The sequence below is a fragment of the Lithobates pipiens genome, unplaced genomic scaffold, assembly GCF_037356315.1.
Source record: "Lithobates pipiens isolate NorthernLeopardFrog02 unplaced genomic scaffold, aLitPip1_a1.2 Scaffold_8, whole genome shotgun sequence".
NCBI lineage: Eukaryota > Metazoa > Chordata > Amphibia > Anura > Ranidae > Lithobates > Lithobates pipiens.
The window spans coordinates 619,999,994-620,023,028 of record NW_027507903.1 but is presented as its reverse complement, the minus strand read 5'-3'; the positions used below and the strand labels follow the sequence as shown (position 1 = coordinate 620,023,028).

General features: G+C 44.9%; 1 protein-coding gene across 1 annotated transcript in view; it reads left to right on the top strand.

Annotated features, from left to right (window-relative positions):
* The window catches only part of LOC143961454 (claudin-15-like), a 119,100-nt gene that overhangs the window by 87,456 nt on the left and 8,609 nt on the right, over positions 1-23,035 (top strand). The window contains exons 2-4 of the mRNA XM_077470748.1: positions 6,008-6,172; positions 12,721-12,802; positions 12,902-13,012. Coding sequence (XP_077326874.1) covers positions 6,008-6,172; positions 12,721-12,802; positions 12,902-13,012 — 358 coding nt within the window. The remainder of the gene's footprint in view (positions 1-6,007; positions 6,173-12,720; positions 12,803-12,901; positions 13,013-23,035) is intronic.

Here is a 23,035-nt window from a genome sequence, read left to right as displayed (position 1 = left end):
TGTGTTAGTGATTAGCAGACTGTACGTCAGTCCCTATACCGCTGAAGGACTGCTGCAGTATAGGGCAGCGGTCAGCAGTGGTGCACGTCAACCCTATCTATTGTGGACCGATAGCGGTCCTTACAGAACAGCAGACTGTACCGCACTCAAGCCTATGTACCGTAGCACCCTATACCAAGTTACCAGTCCTTATAAGAACTTTTGTGGAACAAGCAGGTTGTGTGTTAGTGATTAGCAGACTGTACGTCAGTCCCTATACCGCTGAAGGACTGCTGCAGTATAGGTGAGCGGTCAGCAGTGGTGCACGTCAACCCTATCTATTGTGGACCGATAGCGGTCCTTACAGAACAGCAGACTGTACCGCACTCAAGCCTATGTACCGTAGCACCCTATACCAAGTTACCAGTCCTTATAAGAACTTTTGTGGACCAAGCAGGTTGTGTATTAGTGTTTAGCAGACTGTACGTCAGTCCCTATACCGCTGAAGGACTGCTGCAGTATAGGGCAGCGGTCAGCAGTGGTGCACGTCAACCCTATCTATTGTGGACCGATAGCGGTCCTTACAGAACAGCAGACTGTACCGCACTCAAGCCTATGTACCGTAGCACCCTATACCAAGTTACCAGTCCTTATAAGAACTTTTGTGGACCAAGCAGGTTGTGTATTAGTGTTTAGCAGACTGTACGTCAGTCCCTATACCGCTGAAGGACTGCTGCAGTATAGGGCAGCGGTCAGCAGTGGTGCACGTCAACCCTATCTATTGTGGACCGATAGCGGTCCTTACAGAACAGCAGACTGTACCGCACTCAAGCCTATGTACCGTAGCACCCTATACCAAGTTACCAGTCCTTATAAGAACTTTTGTGGAACAAGCAGGTTGTGTGTTAGTGATTAGCAGACTGTACGTCAGTCCCTATACCGCTGAAGGACTGCTGCAGTATAGGGCAGCGGTCAGCAGTGGTGCACGTCAACCCTATCTATTGTGGACCGATAGCGGTCCTTACAGAACAGCAGACTGTACCGCACTCAAGCCTATGTACCGTAGCACCCTATACCAAGTTACCAGTCCTTATAAGAACTTTTGTGGAACAAGTGAGTTGTGAATGTTTAGCAGACTGCAGCAGAAGGGCAGCAGTCAAGTATAATATCCTTTCTATATTTGGAAGAAAGAATATTATACATGTACAAGCCTATTACTGTACCACTGATACCAGTCCTGAAAAGAACCTTTGTGGAACTAATAATAACAGCAAGTCTTTAAAATTACCCTCACTGCCTGACAACACTGCTTCCTTCCTGTCCCTATACAAATTGGCAAAAAAAGAGAACGATTAGTGGTTACTGGAACAGCTCTTTTGTGGACCTTGATAGTAACAGCTAATGATGATGATGATGATGATGATGATGAAAGACTAATCTGGCTGTCCCTGTAGCATACACCGTCCTTTCCCTTTCTCTAAACTAACAAAAGACACTCAGGCTGCTGCAAGAATCAGCAGCACAGCAAACCTATCAACACCTAACACCTATACCAGTCCTGAAAAGAACTTTTGTGTACCAAATAGCTAGTGGTTTATCTCTCCCTACTCCACACAGGAACCTGTCCCTATCTTAACAGAAGAAAGAATGTAAAATGGCCACCGGATCGGGTGTATTTATAGGTTAGGGGGAATGTACAAGTGTCCATGTGCTGTCATGTCTCAATTGGCTGTCCTGTATCACATGATAAACGTGTCACCAAAGGTTAAAGTTCTTGTATACATTAAACACGTAAGTCCGCCGCGGCGAACGACGGAAAAAGGCGTTCGAACGTGCGGACCGCGAATGTCGGAAATTCGCCGCGAAACGACCGCCGGGCGAACCGTTCGGCCATCACTATTCCCAAACTCCTTTCATATGTGAGAATTATATTCCAAGAGAAAACGAGATTCTAAACTGCATACTGAAATATTGCCACAAGAGGGCAGCAGATGTTACATTATCAGTGTATTGCTTTTTTTTCACATTGCTGTAAGTGGAAATAGATAGAAGATGACAATTTCTATTTTATTTTTTTCAGTATAATTTGAACCCATTTTTTATTTTATTTTTTTAACAGAAGAGAGAACCCATTTTTAATCCATATTTATACCTTTGTACAAGGGTCAATGAAAAATGCTATTTAAAAAAAAGGACTGAAAATTAAAGAGACAATCCAATGTAAATTCAAAACAGTTTTAATATGATTAAAATTGAGAAAACACTTAGGGGTCGGTTTATAAAACCTTTTCTGCATGAATGTCGGAAGCATTCATTCCCAGTTAAGACCCCATTACAACAGGTACAATTTACACTCCCCTTATTCAAATCTGCTACTACAGATGAAGTTGCTAAACTCCTTTCTAATGCCCACCTAACCACCTACCCCCTGGACCCTATTCCCTCTCAAACACTACGGTCACCCTCTGACTCTATCCTACACTCTCTAACTCACATCTTCAATCTCTCCCTCACCTCTGGCATTTTCCCCAATGCTCTAAAACATGCACTGGTCACCCCCACACTTAAAAAGCTGTCTATGGACCCTACCAATCTTAACAACCTATGCCCTATCTCCTTGCTCCCCTTTTCCTCTAAACTCCTTGAACGCCTGGTCTACAACCAACTGAGTGACCACCTCATTAAGAATAACCTTCTTGATCCCCTTCAATCTGGATTTCGCCCTCCACACTCCACAGAAACTGCTCTTTTAAAACTCACAAATGACCTACTAACTGCAAAAACCAAGGGACACTATTCTGTACTCCTACTTCTGGACCTTTCAGCTGCCTTTGACACGGTTGACCACCCTCTCCTCCTCAAAAAAACTTTACTCCCTTGGTCTGCTGTGCTCTTCAGTGGCTCTCATCCTATCCCAACGCACCTTCAGTGTCACTTACAATTCTACTTCCTCCTCTCCTCTTCCCTTCTCTGTCGGGGTCCCCCAAGGTTCTGTTCTTGGACCTCTTTTATTTTCAATCTACACCTCTTCCCTGGGTCAGCTGATAGCCTCTCATGGCTTTCAATGTCATTTCTACACTGACCACACATAAATCTATCTCTTCACCCCTCAACTCACTCCATCAGTCTCCTCACCCATCACTAACTTACTAACAGACGTATCTATATGGATGTCACAACACTTTCTCAAACTCAACATGTCCAAAACCGAACTTATAATATTTCCTCCCCCAATCGCCTCTTCCCCTGACTTCTCAGTCAGCAATGGCACAACCATCCACCCATCCCCACATGTCAGGGTCTTAGGTGTTATCCTGGACTCTGAACTCTCCTTTAGGCCCACAACAAATCACTTTCCAAAGCTCGCCGCCTCAACCTCTGCAATATCTCTAAACTACGTCCCTTCCTGACCAATGAAACCACAAAGCTGATTGACTCCCTGGTTATCTCTCGCCTCGACTACTGCAACTCCCTCCTCATTGGCTCACCTCTATATAGACTATCCCCTCTTCAGTCCATGATGAATGCTGCTTCTAGACTCATCCACCTTACAAACTGCACAGTGTCTGCTACCCCTCTCTTCCAATCCCTCCATTGGCTGCCACTTGCCCAACAAATCAAATTCAAAATACTAACATTAAGTTACAAAGCCATCCACAGCTCTGCCCCCAGTTATATCACTAGCCTAGTCTCAAAATACCAACCTAATCGCCCACTTCGTTCCTCCCAGGACCTCCTGCTCTCTAGCTCCCTCATCACCTCCTCCCATATCCGCCTCCAGGACTTCTCCCGAGCCTCGCCCATCCTCTGGAATTTACTACCCCAATCTGAGAGACTGTCTCCAAATGTATCCACTTTTTTAGACGATCCCTGAAAACTTTCCTCTTCAGAGAAGCCCATCTTGCCGCCATCTAACAACTGCACTATTTTCTCTATTAGCTCATCCCCCACAGCTATTACCCTTTTGTATAACTTGACCCTCCCTCCTAGATTGTAAGCTCTAATGAGCAGGGCTCTCTAATTCCCCCCTGTATCGAATTGTATTGTATTGAATTGTATTGTAATGTCTGCCCTCATGTTGTAAAGCGCTGCGTAAACTGTCGACGCTATATAAATTCTGTATAATAATAATTCAAGTTGAGTGAAATGTCCCACAATTTTATTAAGAGTTTAATGCCTGCATCATTAGCCCCATCTAGTGGCCAAAATGCAGAACAGTTTTCTCATTGAGGTATTTTAGAAAACGATATTGCATTTTGGCCACTAGGTGGAGCTGATGATACAGGCATTAATCTTTTAGAAAAAAAAATATGGGGCATTTTGTTTAAAGTGGATGTAAACCCAAGGTCATCCTTTCTAAACTACTGCCATAGGGGTTATCTAGAAGGATATACATGCCTCCTGCATGCATCTTTACTTGTCAAATGTCTGTTATGAGACCCGAAAAACTGCAGATTCTGTGGGTGGGTCTGTTGTCTGGAGCTCGTGGGTGGAGTCCTGATGTCAGTAGACTCCCCGCCCACCTCTACACTCCCCTTGTCAATATGCATTTTCTCCTGTGTATTTCTTACACTGAACTTCTGCTATGATCACTAACATCCAGTGAAAAGACAGGAAAGTCCCCACATGACTTCAGCATGCCCAATCATTCTGAGGTGTGGAACATCCATTCCTGGCAGAGCAGCAGAAGAAAGGAGTGGGAGGGAATTAAAAAATAATGCATGTCTCTTAGGCTAGTGCATGAGATATGTAACTCACCTGTCACTCATAGCAAGGGGGAGGATCTGACAAAGTTTTTCTCTGTTTGTCAAGATTTATCTCACTGAACAATAAAAGACGATTGCTCAGAGCTGGATTAACTCTTTGTGGTAAGACTGGGCTCAAATGATAGGAAATCTAAGGCCGCGTACACACGGGCGGACTGTATGGCCTACTTAGTCCGCCGAAACACATTTCAGCGGACAGTCCGCTCGTGTGTGGGCTTCAGCGGACTTTTTCAGCGTGCAGTCTGGCGTACTAAGTATTTCGGAATTTCCGTAATTCTGTCCGTCATACTTTGGTTTCAGCGGACAATCCGTTCGTGCGTAGGCTAGTTCGACGAACTAAGAATGGCGCATGCTCAGAAAGGATTTACACGGCGGAAGGTTGCATTGCTGTGTATTGGACTTCCTATTTCTAGTCCCGTCGTACGTGCTGTACACGTCATCGCGCAAGCTTTCAACGGACTGTTTGTGCATCCGTGTGTGGTCAAGTCCGTTCATTCGAAAGTATGACGGACTGTCCGTCGGATTGTATGACGGACTAAGTAGGCCATACAATCCGCCCGTGTGTACGCGGCTTTATACTCTACATTACGACATCAAAAAAAAAAAAAATGTTGGGTTTACATCCACTTTAACTTACACATTTATACAGCACATGTTGTGTATATAGACCCCTTAGCCCTTGTACACACGGTCAGACATTCCGACAACCAAATCCGACGGATTTTGTCTGACGGATTTTGTCCGAAACTGTTGCATACACACGGTCGGACAAAGTTGTCGGAAAATCCGATCGTTCGTAACGTGATGACGCTATTTCGTTACGACGGGACTACGTTCACGCTAGTAGCCAATAGCTTTGATGTAGGAATTTGATCAGAGCATGCGTGGCACTTTGTCCGATCGGAATTCTCTACACATGATCGGACAAGGTCCGATCGGATCATGTTGTCGGAAAGTTTTATAGCCAAGCTGGAAAACTTGGTCCGTCGGATATTCAGACGAAAACAGTCCGTTGGAGCCCACACACGGTCGGATTATCCGACAACACGGTCCGATCGGACATTTTCCGTCAGAATGTCCGACCGTGTGTACAAGGGCTTAGAAGGGCCAGGAATACTAAAAGAGCCTGAATTGTTTTCACTAAAATATAAATATCTAGTGCCTGCAGGCTACATCTAGTCCTAACCAATAGTAGACAGATTTGTTTAGAGAATCACTGCTTTGGTGCATTATTTTATACATTTGTGCGTCTGCCGTTGCAGGTTACCTTCAGGCTTCCCGGGCCCTAATGATTTCAGCGTTGGTTTTTGGATTGTTCGCATGTCTGAGTGGGATGATCGGACTGCAGTGCACGAAGGTCGCTGAGGGCAATTCTGTTCTCAAGGGCAAGTTTGCAACCATAGCCGGAGCTTTATCCTTATTTGCAGGTGAGTTAAATGTTGTTTGTTTCTTATAACCTCGCCCTGTGAACAATGATGGTGGGTCACGTCACTATGGTGTTAGTTGTGATTTTACAATATAAGAATTAGTAGAGTGCCTAGCTGCTAAGCCAACAATGCTGCTAAAACGCTTCCACCTTGTGGTGCCTGTAAGTACCCTCTTACAGCTCCTATGTCCTTGTGAAGCATCTGGATTCTAGCTACCCCAAGTATTGATTTATTTATTATTACAGATAATTATATATCACCCAACAAATGAAATTCCAAATACTAACAATAACTTACAAAGTCATCTACAACTCTGCCCCCAGCTACATCACTAACCTAGTCTCAAAATACCAATCGAATTGTCCTCATCGTTACTCCCAAGTCCTCCTGCTCTCTAGCTCTCTCATTACCTTCTCTCATACTCACCTCCAGGACTTCTCCCGAGCCACTCACATCCTCTGTAATTCCCTACCCCAATCTCTCCAACTATCTCCAACTCTATCCACTTTTAGGTGATCCCTGAAAACTTTTCTCTTCAGAGAAGCCTATCCTGTCCTCACCTAACAACTGTACTTTTGTTTTACCCATCAGCTCACCCCCCACAGTTATTACATTTTGTATCACTTGACCCTCCCTTCTAGATTGTAAGCTCTAATGAACAGGGCCCTCTGATCCCTCCTGAATTGAAATGTATTGTCTGCCCTAATGTTGTTAAGCGCTGCACAAACTGTTGGCGCGATATAAATCCTGTATAAAAATATAGCGCCATCAATTTACATATATATTGTACATTCACATTAGTTCCTGCCCTCAAGGAGATTATAATTTAAAGTCCCTAATCCGCATACATACATCAGGGCCAATTTAGACAGGATCCAATTAACCTACCAGCATGTCTTTGGAGTGAGGGAGGAAACAGAAGTACCCGGAGGAAACCCACACAGGCACAACAAGAACATGCAAACTCCAGGCAGGTGGTGTCATGGTTGGGATTCAAACCAGTGACCCTAGTACTTCTTGGAGGATGTTCTAACCACTTAGCCACTGTGCATTTCTGCCCAAGTCTAAACTATGCCCCACCCCTTCCTAAAACTAGGTCCTGCCCCACAAATTTGATTAATCCCTTGGATTATTAATCCCTCCTGGCCCTTTAAAGTGTTTAGGATGCCGGGAGGCGGGGTTTATGAGCATGTGACCTCCCTGATTGGCTGTCACAGTGGTCAAATGATTGGAAAGCTCCCAATCGCAAGCAGCAATCTTGAGCCTTCCATTAGCTGCCAACAACTGTGATGAGAGCGCACGTGCTCTTGGCACAGCTGTATTCCACCAATTCACATAAACGTCAAGCCACTTAGCGCCAAGGCCTACCCGCCAAGAGGCTGCATATTTGCGTGCAGCCGGTGCCAATGGGTAACCTCTACTATCACAGAGGTTTTGGCATTGAATTGTATAAATTAATTGAATTGAATTGAATAAATGGATGAGAACTCTAGCACAGAGAGGGGCTCTTGAGGATGTCATGAATTGATGATGAAGCACGTAGGGTGGGACTTCAGACCCATTTGTTGGAGCACACGCTGGATATATAAAGTGGCACTTCCTGCTTTGAAGTGAGTTCTCAATATCTACATATGTAAGTATAGCGGTAAGTGCTTGAGATGTCGGTCATAGAAGTCCCTGTATAATAGGGTCACCTGAGCTCCAGTGTCCAGCAATGCCTTCGTGTAGATCCCTTAAACGTGTATGGGGACAATTGGTGAGGGTCCCACTAGATTGGGAGGGATCCCACTGGATGTTGTCCCTTTGGCTGGTTTGGTGGCCCGTATCTTCACTCTTTGCTTTGGGGACCTTTTAGAGACAGAGGGTGTTTGAGTCGGTATGGGAGGTTTTCCAATAGCTGGGCACCCAGTTGACTCCTTCACTGGGGCCCTCGTAAGTTTTCCGCCGGCTGTTTGGGCTTGGTTTCTGCCACTGGGCTAGGGCACATCCACCGCAAATGTCCTATCCCTCCACATTTGAAGCAGGTTCTAGGTGGGGGTTTGGTAGGGCGGTCAAAGGTCTCTAAGGTTTCTTTCAACAGTACTTTCTCCAGATGAGGGCTTGCCAGTTGAGTCATCAGTATTGCCATAATTTTCATAATTTCCCTCTGGATCTGGAGCAACTTCTCCAGCCCGGTCTGACTTGCGGAAAGGTGGTGATTGGGCGAGAGCCAGGATCCTTGTTCAGCCCTTGCTGCCAGTACGCTGGGCTCTCAGACATCCGAAGGAGCATCTACTTGCCGGACCTCAACACTGGAAGGACTAGGGGGATAACGTTTCCTCTGTTTCTGGTCTCTCTCAAGCTCTACTTTCTCTGCTTCGTTCACCTTCTCTATAAGGACTTCATCTGGTGTGGAGGGGTTCTCCAAGTAGTGTCTCAGGGCTACCTTGACATGGTCATTCTTCAACCCTGTGGTCACTGATCTCCGGAACTTCCGTTTTATGAGTTCAGCCCCAAAGTGATCTCCGAGTCCTTCCTCCTGTGTGGCTGCTAACAGGCGATCCTTAAGCTCGATAGCACGGAATAGAAATTTTTGAGAGGTCTCGTTATCACCCTTTGTAATGTTCATCAGTTTAGAATACAACTTGGGAGTATCTTCCTCCTCATAGTAGCTCTTCAGGACTCTCATCAACTGATTCAGGGCCAGTCCAGCTTTCCTTTCTAACATGGCCCTGACACTAGACCTGGGAATGATAGCATGAATTACTGCCTCCTTGATTTCAGAGTCTGAGTATCCTCTCTCTAGCCCCAACTCCACTTGGTTTGCAAGACTGATATAAGACAGTTTGTCTTTCAGTCCCTTTTCTCCTATTTGTTCATCTATGCGGAAATCTTTCTGAATGGTTATTTCTTGTAGAGGGTCCGAGGGGCGCATCTTCTGCATGAGGCTAGGGCTCTCAGCCGTTTGGCCAACAGGGGAACTTTCTTGAGAGGTACGTGCTCCACTGAGGCATTCAGCCATATGTCTGGAGGACACCTGAAATTTCGCATTCATCTCTTCAAAATGTCGCTTTAGATCAGCCACCTGTTGTCCAGCTCCCTGCTGAACAGCAACTCTGGTTTCTTGACTCAAAGGCTCCAGTTGCTTCTGAGTTGGAGAGCTCCACACTTTCTTACTAGGGTGTGTCAAAAGAAATTACATTCTCTCAGACATTTTTATGCTGGCACCGTGGAAGTTCTCAGGGACATCTTGCCTCCATTCTATCAATGCGTAGGTGCAGTCAGTTTCGTGGCCGGGTCTTACTGAGACCACATAAGCTTTCTTGTCTGGGGACAAGGCCTGTACCACTTCTTTAATTTTCTTCTCTCCCCAGCCACTTCCAGGAAACTCAATAGCCACACTTGCCTCCAAGCATATCCCTTCAGCTTCACACCACTGGACTGCCTTATCGGGGTCCATAGTAGCCAGTGGGGAAGGGTCTCTCTTGAGTGACAGAAATCCCGGACAAGCCCCCACGTGTAGCACTGAGCCCTGAAGGAGCTGCTGATTTGAATTGGTCCTGCAATCTACTGAGAAACCCCCCTTCTGAATGACTCTGTCCCCTTGGCACAGCTGTGGTGCAATAATAATACGGTACAATGTACCTGTGTCTATCCCTCAGGATCCTCTGGCTCCACCTGGTGTTGAAAGACAGTAAACCACACACTTGTACTCTTAAACAGAATATTTTTACTGAAAATATAGAAAATAGGTGGTTACAGAGTTTGCACTGTCGTTCCAATGTAGAAGGTCAGCACAACATAAGTCAATAGGCAAATACAATAAAAAACATGCAGGTATGTTACTATCTAGACCTGGGAGCTCCCCTTATTTAAAGTCTACGTGAGGCCTCACTTAATGTATTTCTTCCTTTATCTTCTTTCTTCGCTAGCTTAAATAGTTCCTTAAATAATTGTAATCCAAAAGGGTGAGTAGAGAAAGTTAACTTAGAACACTCCAGGTATGACTCCAGAAACTTGTAATCACACTTAGGTACTAAAGTGAAACGGGCCTCGAGCCTATTAAGTGTCAGTTGCTAGATTACGCTTCCGTGGAACAACAGGTCCCAGCAAGACCTATTAGTAAGTCTAAGCATGTGTAATAGATTAAACAGTGGGCCGCAACCCGCTCACCAATCGGATCAGAGTTCTGAATGATGGCTTGAGTCCTAAAACTGCAGCTTGCTTCCGCTGACTAGGCCAGATGCTCCTTGTCACTCCACCGACTGGATCCGGCTCTCCGCTGCTCCAACAAGCGTCTCTGATCCCCGTTTGTCTGATCACCAGCTCTTGGCTCCGTCAAGTCACCCAGCAAACAGTCCAGTTTGCACTCCGCAGTGACTATCTACCGATGCGTCAGAGAACCTTACACACAGTTCCGCACAGGCAGGCAACGTGGCTCCAAGAGACCAAATATGGCCACTGCAGTCCCTTTTATACCCTACCCAGCATGCACTGCCCATCAAAGTGTTCATGGGTAGGTCACACAGACTCCTGGCTAGATGAAGTCAAATGGCCAAAGTAAACAGTCACTTCCTGTTATCTTTCCAACACCATAGAAAAGGAAAATAGCTAAAGTCCATTTCCAGTTTTGGTCACTAGATGGCATCCAATACTAGTGAATAAAATTGTCCATAGATCTACATGGTACTTCACATTAATTGCATTAATACACAATTATATCCCTGCTACATAAGTGCATTGGTTTTGTATCTTTTGTTAAAAAAAAACATATTACACTATGAAAGGCTCATTTCCATTTCTCTTTATGGACTTGCCCTGTGTGTTCATGACCATTATTTGTGAGAATTAAAAGTGCCATCAGAAGAAACAGGGGGCCGGTTGGAGACCTTTTATTGGATATCACTGAGAGCATTATGACCCTCTTCCTCACTCAAGGAGTTAACCCTATCAGTTGAGTAGGGAGAGAGGTTTTGGGCACACTGTGTGGAAGACACTGATGTGGAAGCTGTCACTTTTGTGGCACTTATTGTGGATGTATGTGAAGTGGCACTGAGCGTCTTCCAGAAGGGTCTTTTATCCTCACACTCTAGGCTGCTGCCTGGAAAGGAAGGAGTAGTTGAAGGTTTGTGCCTCCCAAACCTGCTGAGTGCAGAGGGTCTGTAATGGAAGAGAGGCCAGGGTCAGTGGCCTGAAAGAGTTTGTGCTACCACACTGGAGAATCTGGAGAAGAAGTGTCCTGCTAAAGAAAGTCATGTAGGGCTGTACAAGCTGCTGCTGGTGGGCATTGTAGGGGGCCCCTTCTGTTTGCTCCAGAAGGTGTTTTTGCTGTCTGTTGGTATTTTATAGTCTGAAGAGTTCAGATTGCCAGTTTGGCTTAAAAGCCATTACCCATTATCTCTGTTTTGACCTTTCTCCTGAGTTTTTGTACCTTAAAAAACTTTCCTAAAAGTAACTGGTGTGCAATTTTTTTTACCCCATAAAGAGTCAAGTGAGGTTTGAAATGCTGGCCCACCAATCCACCTGTAGGTCTTCATCCACCTCTCAGGGGTAAGGGGTTGCTACATCCCTCTAAGGGTAGTTATTTTGCAGCTACTATTTTGCCTAGGCACAAAGCAAGTGGAGCTGTAGGCAGGTGCGGTCTATTTTCTCCACTGCAGGTGGCGCTTGTCCAGAGCTGTACTGCAGCTGGAGGGGAAATCTAGAGAACCTTGGTTTCTCTATGGTTCCCTCGGTTTCCTGCAGCAGTGTTCTGTTTGGGTCCAGGTGACCCTAGTGGCCATCTTAGGTCACGCTGAATCTTTTTGAGTCCATGCCCCCAGGTTTTGGCACGCGTTTGTGAAGTGGCTAGTGTAGGGAGAGCATACCCAACTATTAGGGACAGCACTTACAGTAAGGACAAGTTCTGGAGGAGTAGGAATAGCTCAAGCTCAGGGCCTACATCTGCACTTCAGCAAACTCTCTTTTGGGTTGGATTGGCCAGGCCGCATTCCACCCCTTTTGGCAAGCAATGTCTTCAGTTCGGGCCTACCACTACTGATTCTCCGCTACATTGACTGATTGACTGTAAGTTCCCGGTCAGGTGAGCTCCCCCGCCTGGTTGTTGTACTGTTTGCAAGTGCACTCTGGGCCTTTGTGTGTTCACTGCCACCACACCAGGCTGCACCTACCCAACAACGCTATTCATTCCAATGAATGAATTAAAACAAAGAGGAGGTCAGCCTGGTCATGTGACCCATGACAATTGTAATCATTCCAATCTCAAAAGTTTCTCTCCTACATTATGAAATCAGTGGGACGCCACAGGCCCTACAATGAAGACACATTTTATTACTTTTTTGTAAATGTAGGTGCAATGTGGACTAAAAAGAGAGATGGTAGATGCATCTTGAGGGCATTTGTTGTGTCCTGCAGAAAGTAGATAGCAATATCTGCTTCCTGTTACAAGTAGGTTCCTTATGAATACCCTCTATGATGTGCATATGAGTACTTCCTATGATGTAGATATGAGTACTTCCTATTATGTAATATGAGGCTCTTGTTCAATTTATGATCTTCTTCTTCTTCAGGTATCTGTGCTGGAATTTCTGTCTCTTGGTACGCATTCAATATCACCAAGGAATTCTTCAACCCACTGTATCCAGGAACCAAGTATGTATGGATTCCTGTAGCTAAGTATTAATGTTGGAATACAACTATGAATCACAAATTGCAGTGACAAATATGACTTCTCAATTCTTTCCTCACTAGGTATGAAATTGGTCCGGCTCTTTACCTGGGCTGGTCAGGAGCTCTTCTAGATGTGATTGGTGGGTCACTCATGTGCTGCTCATATAAATCTCAGGTGGCCAAAGCCAAAAAGTAGGTATCCATTTTAATATCATTATAAACATCTATTTATAAGGAGTCAACATTTCCTATAGTTCACTGCAATGGTTGAGCTGCCAGACAGCCATAATAGCATATTGGGTTGGTACCTCACTGAACTGTTAAAGGTTTCCAGGTATACATTGGGATAATTCCTACGTTCCTCCAGTCATAACTTTCACATGAAGCACCCGTCTTGCATAGGTTGCTGGGCACATTTTGTTTTTTGTTTCTTCTTTAATCAAGGGATCAGTGATTGTTTGTCCTGGTCTGTTCAGGGTTTCACAGGCTGGGAATTTGATTGCTCCCCCTGCCTATGGATGAGGTTTCCAGTGTCTAGGGCAGGACAATCATTTGACTAGCTTGAATATTTATCATGCTCCAACCAATCTCTAGAGAAAGCGTGTCCAGTCTGGAGGGTTGGTGAGCTGGGTTCCTTCTTCTCAGGGAGGATCAAGGGCCTGTTGGGCTGCTGCTCCCTAACAGTTGTATAGTTGTGCTTGAGGCCTCAGTGGTATCAGGGCTGATTGCAAGACTTCACGACAAAGGATCTGGTCTTGAGAAAGACTGTCTTACTCACTGGGCTATGTCTAGGGGAAGCTGGAAAGTAGCAGATGTCCTAGAGACTTGTGCGTAAAGTCCCTTTACTGATTTCTGGAGACTTCACAGGGTATCGGCTGTTGTGCATATGTGCAAGGTAACCAGTTGCCAAAGACTTGCTTCTGGGTCATAAGCTGTGGAGCCTTAGCCCTTGTACACACGGTCGGAGATTCCGACAACTAAATCCGGATTTTGTCCGACGGATTTTGTCCGGAACTGTTGTATACACGCGGTCAGACGACGTTGTCGGAAAATCCAATAGTTCAGAACGTGATGACGTTATTTCGTTACGACGGGACTACTTCAGGCTAGTAGCCAATAGCTTTGATCTAGGAATTTGATCTGAGCATGCGGAATTCTCTACACATGATCAGAGTATGTCCGATCAGAGTATTTTGTCGGAAAATATTTCCGGCAAGTTGGAAAATTTGGTCCGACGGAAACAGTCCGATGCAGACCACACACAGTCGGAATATCCGACAAAACGCTCTGATCGGACACATTCCGTCGGAATCTCCAATCGTGTGTACAAGGGCTTAGACTCCTCAGAGACGTGCTTCGTGGTCCTCAGCTGTGGAGCCTTAGACTGCTCAAAGATATCACTCATGGTCCTCAGCTGTGTCTATCATTCATGTTTTTTCAGGAAGAGAATGGCCAGCTACTAAACATTTTGGAGTATCCCATGCCCTAATCCCTCTCCCATTACCTGTTTTACAAGAAATAAATTACAAAAAAGACAACCACTAGACTGTTTTTTGGAGCCAGAGTGAATAGACTGTTGTTTGGGTGGACAGGCGGCCTCTACATTTTTGGGGAAGAAGCAGCTAAAACCAGAGGCCACTACGTAGAGTGTTGAGTGTTGAGCGTTGGGTGACTTGAGTGTACATGGAAGCCAAAAGTGGGTTAGAGGCAATTGCTGTGGTGAAGGTTTGTAAATGAAAACATATGGAAAACTTCTCAGGGACAGGAGAAGATCTCCCAGCAGTCTCCAGGGACATTCTGCTATTATTTCAAGAGATGGCTGATGGTTTGTTTTACCATTTATTTGGGATGTCCTTGTCCTCCTAACCAGTCTGGTTCTTAGAGTTCCTTTACTTTTCCTGTTAGTTCCCAGATCCAGAAAGACATGGTTTAGCTGCTTTGGAGTAGGGGAACATGAGCAGCTTACCTTGATAGTGTTGACCTTAACCATACTAAACACAGTAGCTTTAAAATTAACTTGAACACCTGTGGTAATCCAGGTTTTCTCATCCAACATCAGTGCCTGACCTCAAAAATGCTCTTTCTAGGAACAGGCGCAAATTCCAGGGAAAGTGGAGGGTGTAACTTTAGATATAACGAGTGATATGATATGTGATATGATATCACAAGCATTCTCTTGTTTCAGTGATATTACACATATTTTATTCATTCATTGGTAAACAGAATAAGCAGATGTCCATAAATTGAATATGAATAGGGAGATTGTGCCTGGAGATTGAAGAAATGAACATTCAGCTCCTAACAAGTCCCTGACCGGTCCTGTAGGCTTGTGTGCAGGTAATGGCGGACAATTTTGGACATGTTTACTGCAAAACCCAGCAGGAGACAATTGGTCTGTATACACAGACTCCAGACGGTCTACAATCAATGTCAATTTCTTAAGCCGACCATTGATGGATCAAACCTTCGGTCGGGTCAGCAGGGGCTGGTCGAGATTTGATCTGTGTATGGGCAGACTAGTTGTATTGAAGTTGATCCATTGACTAGCTAAAGCCGTTCTGCCGGGCTTAAAGGCTCTCCATGCCCCTGCCAGAAGAACACAAGAGCTCTGTGGGAGGGATTCCCCCATCAACACTTACTGTGTTGATGGGGGAATCAAGCAATTTTCTTTCTTTCACCCTTGGTGGAAAGAAAGAAAATCCTATAATCTATGGGCTACTTTAGGACCAGAGGGAATATGTTTCATCTCTAATAAAATCTAAAATATTGACGGTCGAATATGGTAACCACAAATTGCTTGTTACATTCCTGAAGAACCCACTTGGTTTGAGTAACACCGAATGCATTGATTTGTCTGCTTTGAACTGTGAATTGAAAAAATGTCAATAAAAAAAACACTTTGATTAATTAAAAAAATCCAAAATATTAGTCACAGGGAGATGAAACCTATTGTTTCTGATGGCACGCAGTGTGACTTCCATGCAGATGCAAAAATTGTATGTTCTGGTTCTACAGGACCACCTAGGGATCAATATCCCAAAGTAGGCATTTAGCTTATTACTCCTCCACCAAGCATAGAGCTTTCTCTGGTTAGCAAGTCATGTCCTTCACATCTTATTTATTTATTTATTAAAATGCTTAACCACTTTCAGACCGGACCATTTTGCTGGTAAATGACCAGAGATCTTTTTACAATTTGGCACTGCGCTGCTTTAACTGGTAATTGCGCGGTCATGCAATGTTGTACCCAAACAAAATTTGCGTCCTTTTCTTCCCACAAATAGAGCTTTCTTTTGATGGTATTTGATTGCCTCTGCGATTTTTATTTTTTGCGATATAAACGTAAAAAGACCGCAAATTTTGAAAAAAAATGATATTTTCTACTTTTTGTTATTAGAAAAATCCAATAAACTCAATTTTAGTCATACATTTAGGCCAAAATGTATTCAGCCACATGTCTTTGGTAAAAAAAAAGTCAATAATTGTATATTTATTGGTTTGCGCAAAAGTTGTCACATCTACAAACTAAGGTACGTTTTCTGGAATTTACGCAGCTTTTAGTTTACGACTGCCTATCTCATTTCTTGAGGTGCTAAAATGGCAGGGCAGTACAAAACCCCCCCAAATGACCCCATTTTGGAAAGTAGACACCCTAAGGAAATTGATAAGTGGCATGTTTTTTTTTTTTTTTTTTATTGTTTATTTCTTTATTTGACATATTACAAGTTATAACAGACCAAGTTACAATATCAGTTTTATATTTTACAGTTTTGTTTCCTTATACCGCTAATACATCATATTCTCGTTTTCCTATTTATTTCAATTGATCCGTGCAAAACAACTTTTTATATTTTTCTCTTATTCTTACTTGCCACTATCATATATACTACCTAACCATCCTTGAGGGCCGGTTCACACAGCGAGCCGCGGCGAGGCGTCTCCGACTTACCTCGCCGCGACTTGCGGGGAGCTCAGCGGCGACTTGCAGAGGACTTCTGCATAGAAGTCAATGCAAGTCGCCCCCGAAGTCGCCCCGAAGTAGTACAGGAACCTTTTTTCTGAGTCGGAGCGACTCGAGTCGCTCCTCTCAGAACGGTTCCATAGTACTGAATGGGGGCGACTTGCGGGAGCGAGGCGAGGCGAGCCGTGTCGCCTCGCCTCGCGTCGCAGTGTGAACCGGCCCTTAGACACAAGTATTTACAAACATACACACAGACATAAACACAAAAAAAAACAAAAAAAATAAAAATAAATAAAAAAATATAAAAAACACACGCACTCTCCGGGCGAAAAATCCATAACGTAGTTTCCATAGTGAGTTATATATCACAAGCTGACAAAGGAGGAGAATGTTTATACCCACATCTTCCTTTGAATACTGCTTTTACTGTCCCACTCAAACAGAAAAAGAAAAACTATACTAACCACTCAATACAGACTCCCCCATTACCAATGAGGGTGGAGCTACCCATGGATCCGATATCCATAGTTTCCATATTTTAATCCAGTTATTGGATTCTCCCCTATTGCAACCAATTTGTTGTTCTTTCAAGATGTTTTCATTTACCTGAAGACGCCAGTCCTCAAGTAAAGGTGCATTCGAAGATATCCACCTTAGAGCAATTAACTTACGTGCAATAAACAATAGTCTGGTAACTAATATCATCACCTCCCTGGGAAAGAAACCTTCCTCGTCCAAATATCCTAGTAGACATGTCATAGGGGTCCTGTCGATATGCGTATTACATGTAGCATTGATTGTATTAACCACCTCTCGCCAATATCTAGCCACTTTTGGACAATTCCACATCATGTGTATTAAATCCGCTGGAGACTTTTGACATCTAGGACACTCTGGAGAATCACGTCTGCCCCACTTAAATAATTTAACTGGTGTTCTATATACCCTATATATTATAAATAGTTGCGTCAGGCAATGAGCCGGTGATAATGATACTAGGGGTACCCTTCTCAAAATAATTTGCCAGTTTTCATCTGAGATGTCCCCTATGTCTCTCTCCCAGCCTGTTCTACCCGGGCTGACAACTTTATCCTGATATAGTCTCATCAATTGACCATATAAAGACGAGATCAAGCCCTTTTTTTCCTCCCCCCTTGCTAATGATGTTATAAGTGGGGTAGGTTTTATCACTATCTTTTCCCTTCTAAACTGAGTTTGAATCGCATGCCGTAATTGTAAATATTTATAGAAGTGACTAGAAGGCAGTTGAAAGGATTCTTGCAGGTCCTGAAAGGAGCGCAGAACGATATGTGTAAACATCTGTTCTATATATTGAAGCCCCTTAGAGTGCCAGCTTTCGAATCCCTCCAATTTATATAGTTCTTTGTATTGCTTATTCCCCCAAAGCGGGGAGTATTTTGAGACTCCTTCAAATTTCATTATACTCCTCATTTCCTTCCAGACTCTATTCATAAGTGTCGTTGTTAGACCCCTACAGGTGTTACCCAGGGCTCCGGATTCCAACTGAGCCACAAGATTATATCGAAAACTGTTATTTAACAGTAAAACCTGTATGGGGTCTTCCCAATTACGTAAGTGGCATGTTGAGCCCATTGAATATTTTATTTTTTTGCCTCAAGCGATTGAATAATGACAAAAAATATATATTTTTTTTTTTTACACAAAGTTGTCACTAAATGATATATTGCTCACACATGCTATGGGCATATGTGAAATGACACCCCAAAATAAATTCTGCTGCTTCTCCTGAGTACGGGGATACCACATATGTGGGACTTTTTGGGAGCCTAGCCGCGCACGGGGCCCCGAAAACCAAGCACCGCCTTCAGGCTTTCTAAGGGCGTAAATTTTTGATTTCACTTCTCACTACCTATTACAGTTTTGAAGGCCATAAAATGCCAAGATGGCACAAAACCCCCACAAATGACCCCATTTTAGAAAGTAGACACCCCAAGCTATTTGCTGAGAGGCATTTTGAGTCCATGGAATATTTTATATTTTGCCACAAGTTGTGGGAAAATTACAAACTTTAATTTTTTTTTATTTTTTTTTCACAAAGTTGTCACTAAATGATATATTGCTCACACATGCTATGGGCATATGTGAAATGACACCCCAAAATAAATTCTGCTGCTTCTCCTGAGTACGGGGATACCACATATGTGGGACTTTTTGGGAGCCTAGCCACGTACGGGGCCCCAAAAACCAAGCACCGCCTTCAGGCTTTCTAAGGGCGTTACAGTTTTGAAGGCCATAAAATGCCAAGATGGCACAAACCCCCCCCCAAATGACCCCATTTTGGAAAGTAGACACCCCTAAATTTAGGGGTACACTAGTGAGACTAGGTAATAAATGGCGGGTGCCCTGAAACTATAAAAAAAATAACTAACCAACCAGCGTCACCTGTAACAGTTATATGGTGATCACTGGTGAAAGGGTTAACTAGGGGGCAATCAGGGGGCTTTATGCGGTAGTATATGGGGGTCCCTGGCGCTATAAAAAGCTGCGGCGAACCTAAATACCTACCTGCCTAACTAGCGTCACCTGTGACACTAATACAGTGATCAGAAAAACGATCGCTTATTAGGCTGGGTTCACACTGGAGCGATGCGGGAACGCCACGAATCCGCGGCGGGTTCCCGCATCACATGCCTCCCGGCGGCAGTTCACACTGCCCTATGTGAACTGCTGGGAGTGTCAGTGAAATGTTAATGACACCCCCAGATCAGTTCGCATATCGCAGTGCGATCTGCAAACTCGGATCGCATGGTGTGAACACCCATGCGATCCGATTCTGCTGCGGACCAAAAAAAGGGTCCCGTGCGAGTTTGCGGCGGGTGCGGCGGGTGCGACACGAATTCAGCCATACTATCTGTATGGCTGAACTCGAATCGCACAGAGATCAGATGTGATTTGCACTGCAGTGCGGTGCGAATCACATCCGTTCTCATAAACCGCTGCAATGTGAACCCAGCCTTAGTGACACTGGCGACGGGGGGTGATCACGGGGTTAAACCTTTATTGGGGGGGTTAGGGGGGTACCTTAGAACTAAAGGGGGCTAACCCTAACTGCCCTAACAGTTATTACAGTCACAAATGACACCCGCCGGGTGATCAGGGGGTTAAACCTTTATTAGGTAATAAATGGCGGGTGCCCTGAAACTATAAAAAAATAACTAACCAACCAGTGTCACCTGTAACAGTTATATGGTGATCACTGGTGAAAGGGTTAACTAGGGGGCAATCAGGGGGCTTTATGTGGTAGTATATGGGGGTCCCTGGCGCTATAAAAAGCTGCGGCGAACCTAAATACCTACCTGCCTAACTAGCGTCACCTGTGACACTAATACAGCGATCAGAAAAACGATCGCTTATTAGGCTGGGTTCACACTGGAGCGATGCGGGAACGCCATGAATCCGCGGCGGGTTCCCGCATCGCATGCCTCCCGGCGGCAGTTCACACTGCCCTATGCGAACTGCTGGGAGTGTCAGTGAAATGTTAATGACACCCCCAGATCAGTTCGCATATCGCAGTGCCACTGGCGACAGGGGGTGATCACGGGGTTAAACCTTTATTGGGGGGGTTAGGGGGGTACCTTAGAACTAAAGGGGGCTAACCCTAACTGCCCTAACAGTTATTACAGTCACAAATGACACCAATGCAAAAAAAAAAAAAAGCAATTGGTGTCACTCTGACTGGGGGGGCAGGTGGTAATTGGGGGGTGATCGGGGGGTAAAGGGGGGGTGTGAGTGTGCCTGCCATGTTCTACTGTGTAGTGTAGTGCTTGTGCAACTCACCGATGCTCTCTCCTCGGTGCCGGAACGAAAAATACCGACACGGAGGAGAGATTACATCACTTCCTCTCCTGTGTTTACATTACAGGAGAGGAAGTGATGTCACGGGACATTTTCATTCGTCGGGAGCGATCGCGAGGGGGTGGCCATGAATGAATGGCCGTCCCCTCGTCCGGGATCGCTCCCGAACGAATACCGACCGCCGCAGGCACCGGGCGGGGGCCCGATCGGGCCCCCGACCGTCGGGCAGGCAAGGACGTACATGTAAGCCCTTATGCCTGCCCGTGCCATTCTGTCGACGTACATCGTCGTGCAGAATAAAAGCCAGGGAGTCTGTTCATCACACCCCAATTAAAAATTAGGTGACTCCAAAAGCTTGTACAAAAAGTACAGTTTTCAATTTCTTTCAAAATTACAAAAAGTCATTCTCAAGTCTCAGTTTCAGAGGCAAGGAATTCCAAAATACAGCTCCTTGTACTTCACTCATTCTGCCTCCGCATGTTTTCTTTGTAAATTTTGGAATCTTCAGTATAGCCAAGTTTGCCGATCTCAAGGATCGGGTAGGCACATACTTGACAAATTTTTCCTTCAGATATTCCGGGCCACGAAGCAGTGCCTTATGGACAAGACATCCAGTTTTAAACAGAACACGTTCTTTCACGGGGGAGCCAATGCAGGGCTCTAAGCCCTTGTACACACGGTCGGACATTCTGACAACCAAATCCGTTGGATTTTGTCCGACGGATTTTGTCCGAAACTGTTGTATACACACGGTCGGACAAAGTTGTCAGAAAATCCGATTGTACATAACGTGATGATGTTATTTCATTACGACGGGACTACGTTCAGGCTAGTAGCCAATAGCTTTGGTCTAGGAATTTGATCTGAGCATGCGTGGCACTTTGTCCGTCGGAGTAGGCTACACATGATCGGAGTATGTCCGATTGGACCAGTTTGTCGGAAAATATTTCCAGCAAGTTGGAAAATTTGGTCCGATGGATATTCCGATGGAAACAGTCCGATGCATACCACACACAGTCGGATTATCCGACAACACGGTCTGATAGGACATATTCCGACGGATTCTCCGACCGTGTGTACAAGGGCTAAGGGATGGAGTGATGTGGTCACGGCGACCAACACCTGTCAATAACCTTGCTGCGGCATTCTGAATCAACTGGAGCTTGTATTGTAAATGGTACAAGCAGGCAAACCCAAATACAGGGCATTACAGTAGTCCAATCGACTGCTGATAATGGCATTGACCATGGCAATCTTATCAGAATCTGCGATATAGCGAAAAGTCGACCACAGGAGTCTCAGGTAGAAGTGACATGAACTCACCACCTGATTTATCTGAGGGCGCAAGTTCAACCTAGAGTCAAAGATGACACCCAGGTCCCTGACCTAAGTGGCCAGAATCGGAAAAGATTTGAAAGGATCGGGCCATAACGGAAACAAGTTGGAATACACTTGGTTACTAAAGATGATACATTAATTTTTGGTGCCATTTAACTTTAGATAATTGGCACCCATCCAGGACTGGATTTCCTTTAGACATGAGGCCAGCATCACCTGATCCTCCCCTTTCTTTTATAGTTTGAAGTAGATCTGGGTGTCGTCAGCATAGACATGGAATGGGAGATTGTGACGGTGAATGATGTACAGCAGCAGCCTCATCTAGATGTTAAAAAGGATCGGAGATAAAGCCGATCCTTGTGGGACCCCGCAAGACAGGGGACTATCAGAGGAATAAAATGGTCCCACCTTTACCCTTGGAACACTGTCTCGCAGGAACGAGGCTACCCATGCCAGAGCTATATCATCCATTCCCGCCACCATCTTCAACCTATCCAAGTATAGAGTGGTCGATGGTATCAAAAGCTGCCGACAGATCCAGAAGAACCAAGTTCGAAGCTTCATTCTCATCCAAGGCCCAGAGCAAATCGTCCTGGACTTTTACCAGGGCTGTTTCCGAACCTCTCCCAGGACGAAATCCTGACTGGAAGTCATCAAAAATTTGCCATACCGCAGCACGCTCCATGATTTTTGCCAAAAACGGCAAGGTGGAAATAGATTGTTGCTCAACATGGTGCGCTCCACGTTAGCTTTCTTTAGCAGGGGTATAACCACCGCCTGCTTCAGAATACATGGTACGACACCGGACATCTGGTGGCAGTTGTAAGAGTGTGGGTCCTCATGAAAATCTGACCGCCTGCTGATCGATTTCCAAGGACACGTGACTTACAGCTATACCTCGCTTATCGTCTCCCTGTACCCTTGGTTAACCCGTTGCTGCCAATCAGTACTGCCAATCAATGCCCATCAGTGCCTCATCATCAGTGTCACCTATTATCTCATCTCATACCTCATCATCAGTGCCACCTATTATCTCATCTCATACCTCACCATCAGTGCCACCTACCAGTGCCCATAAG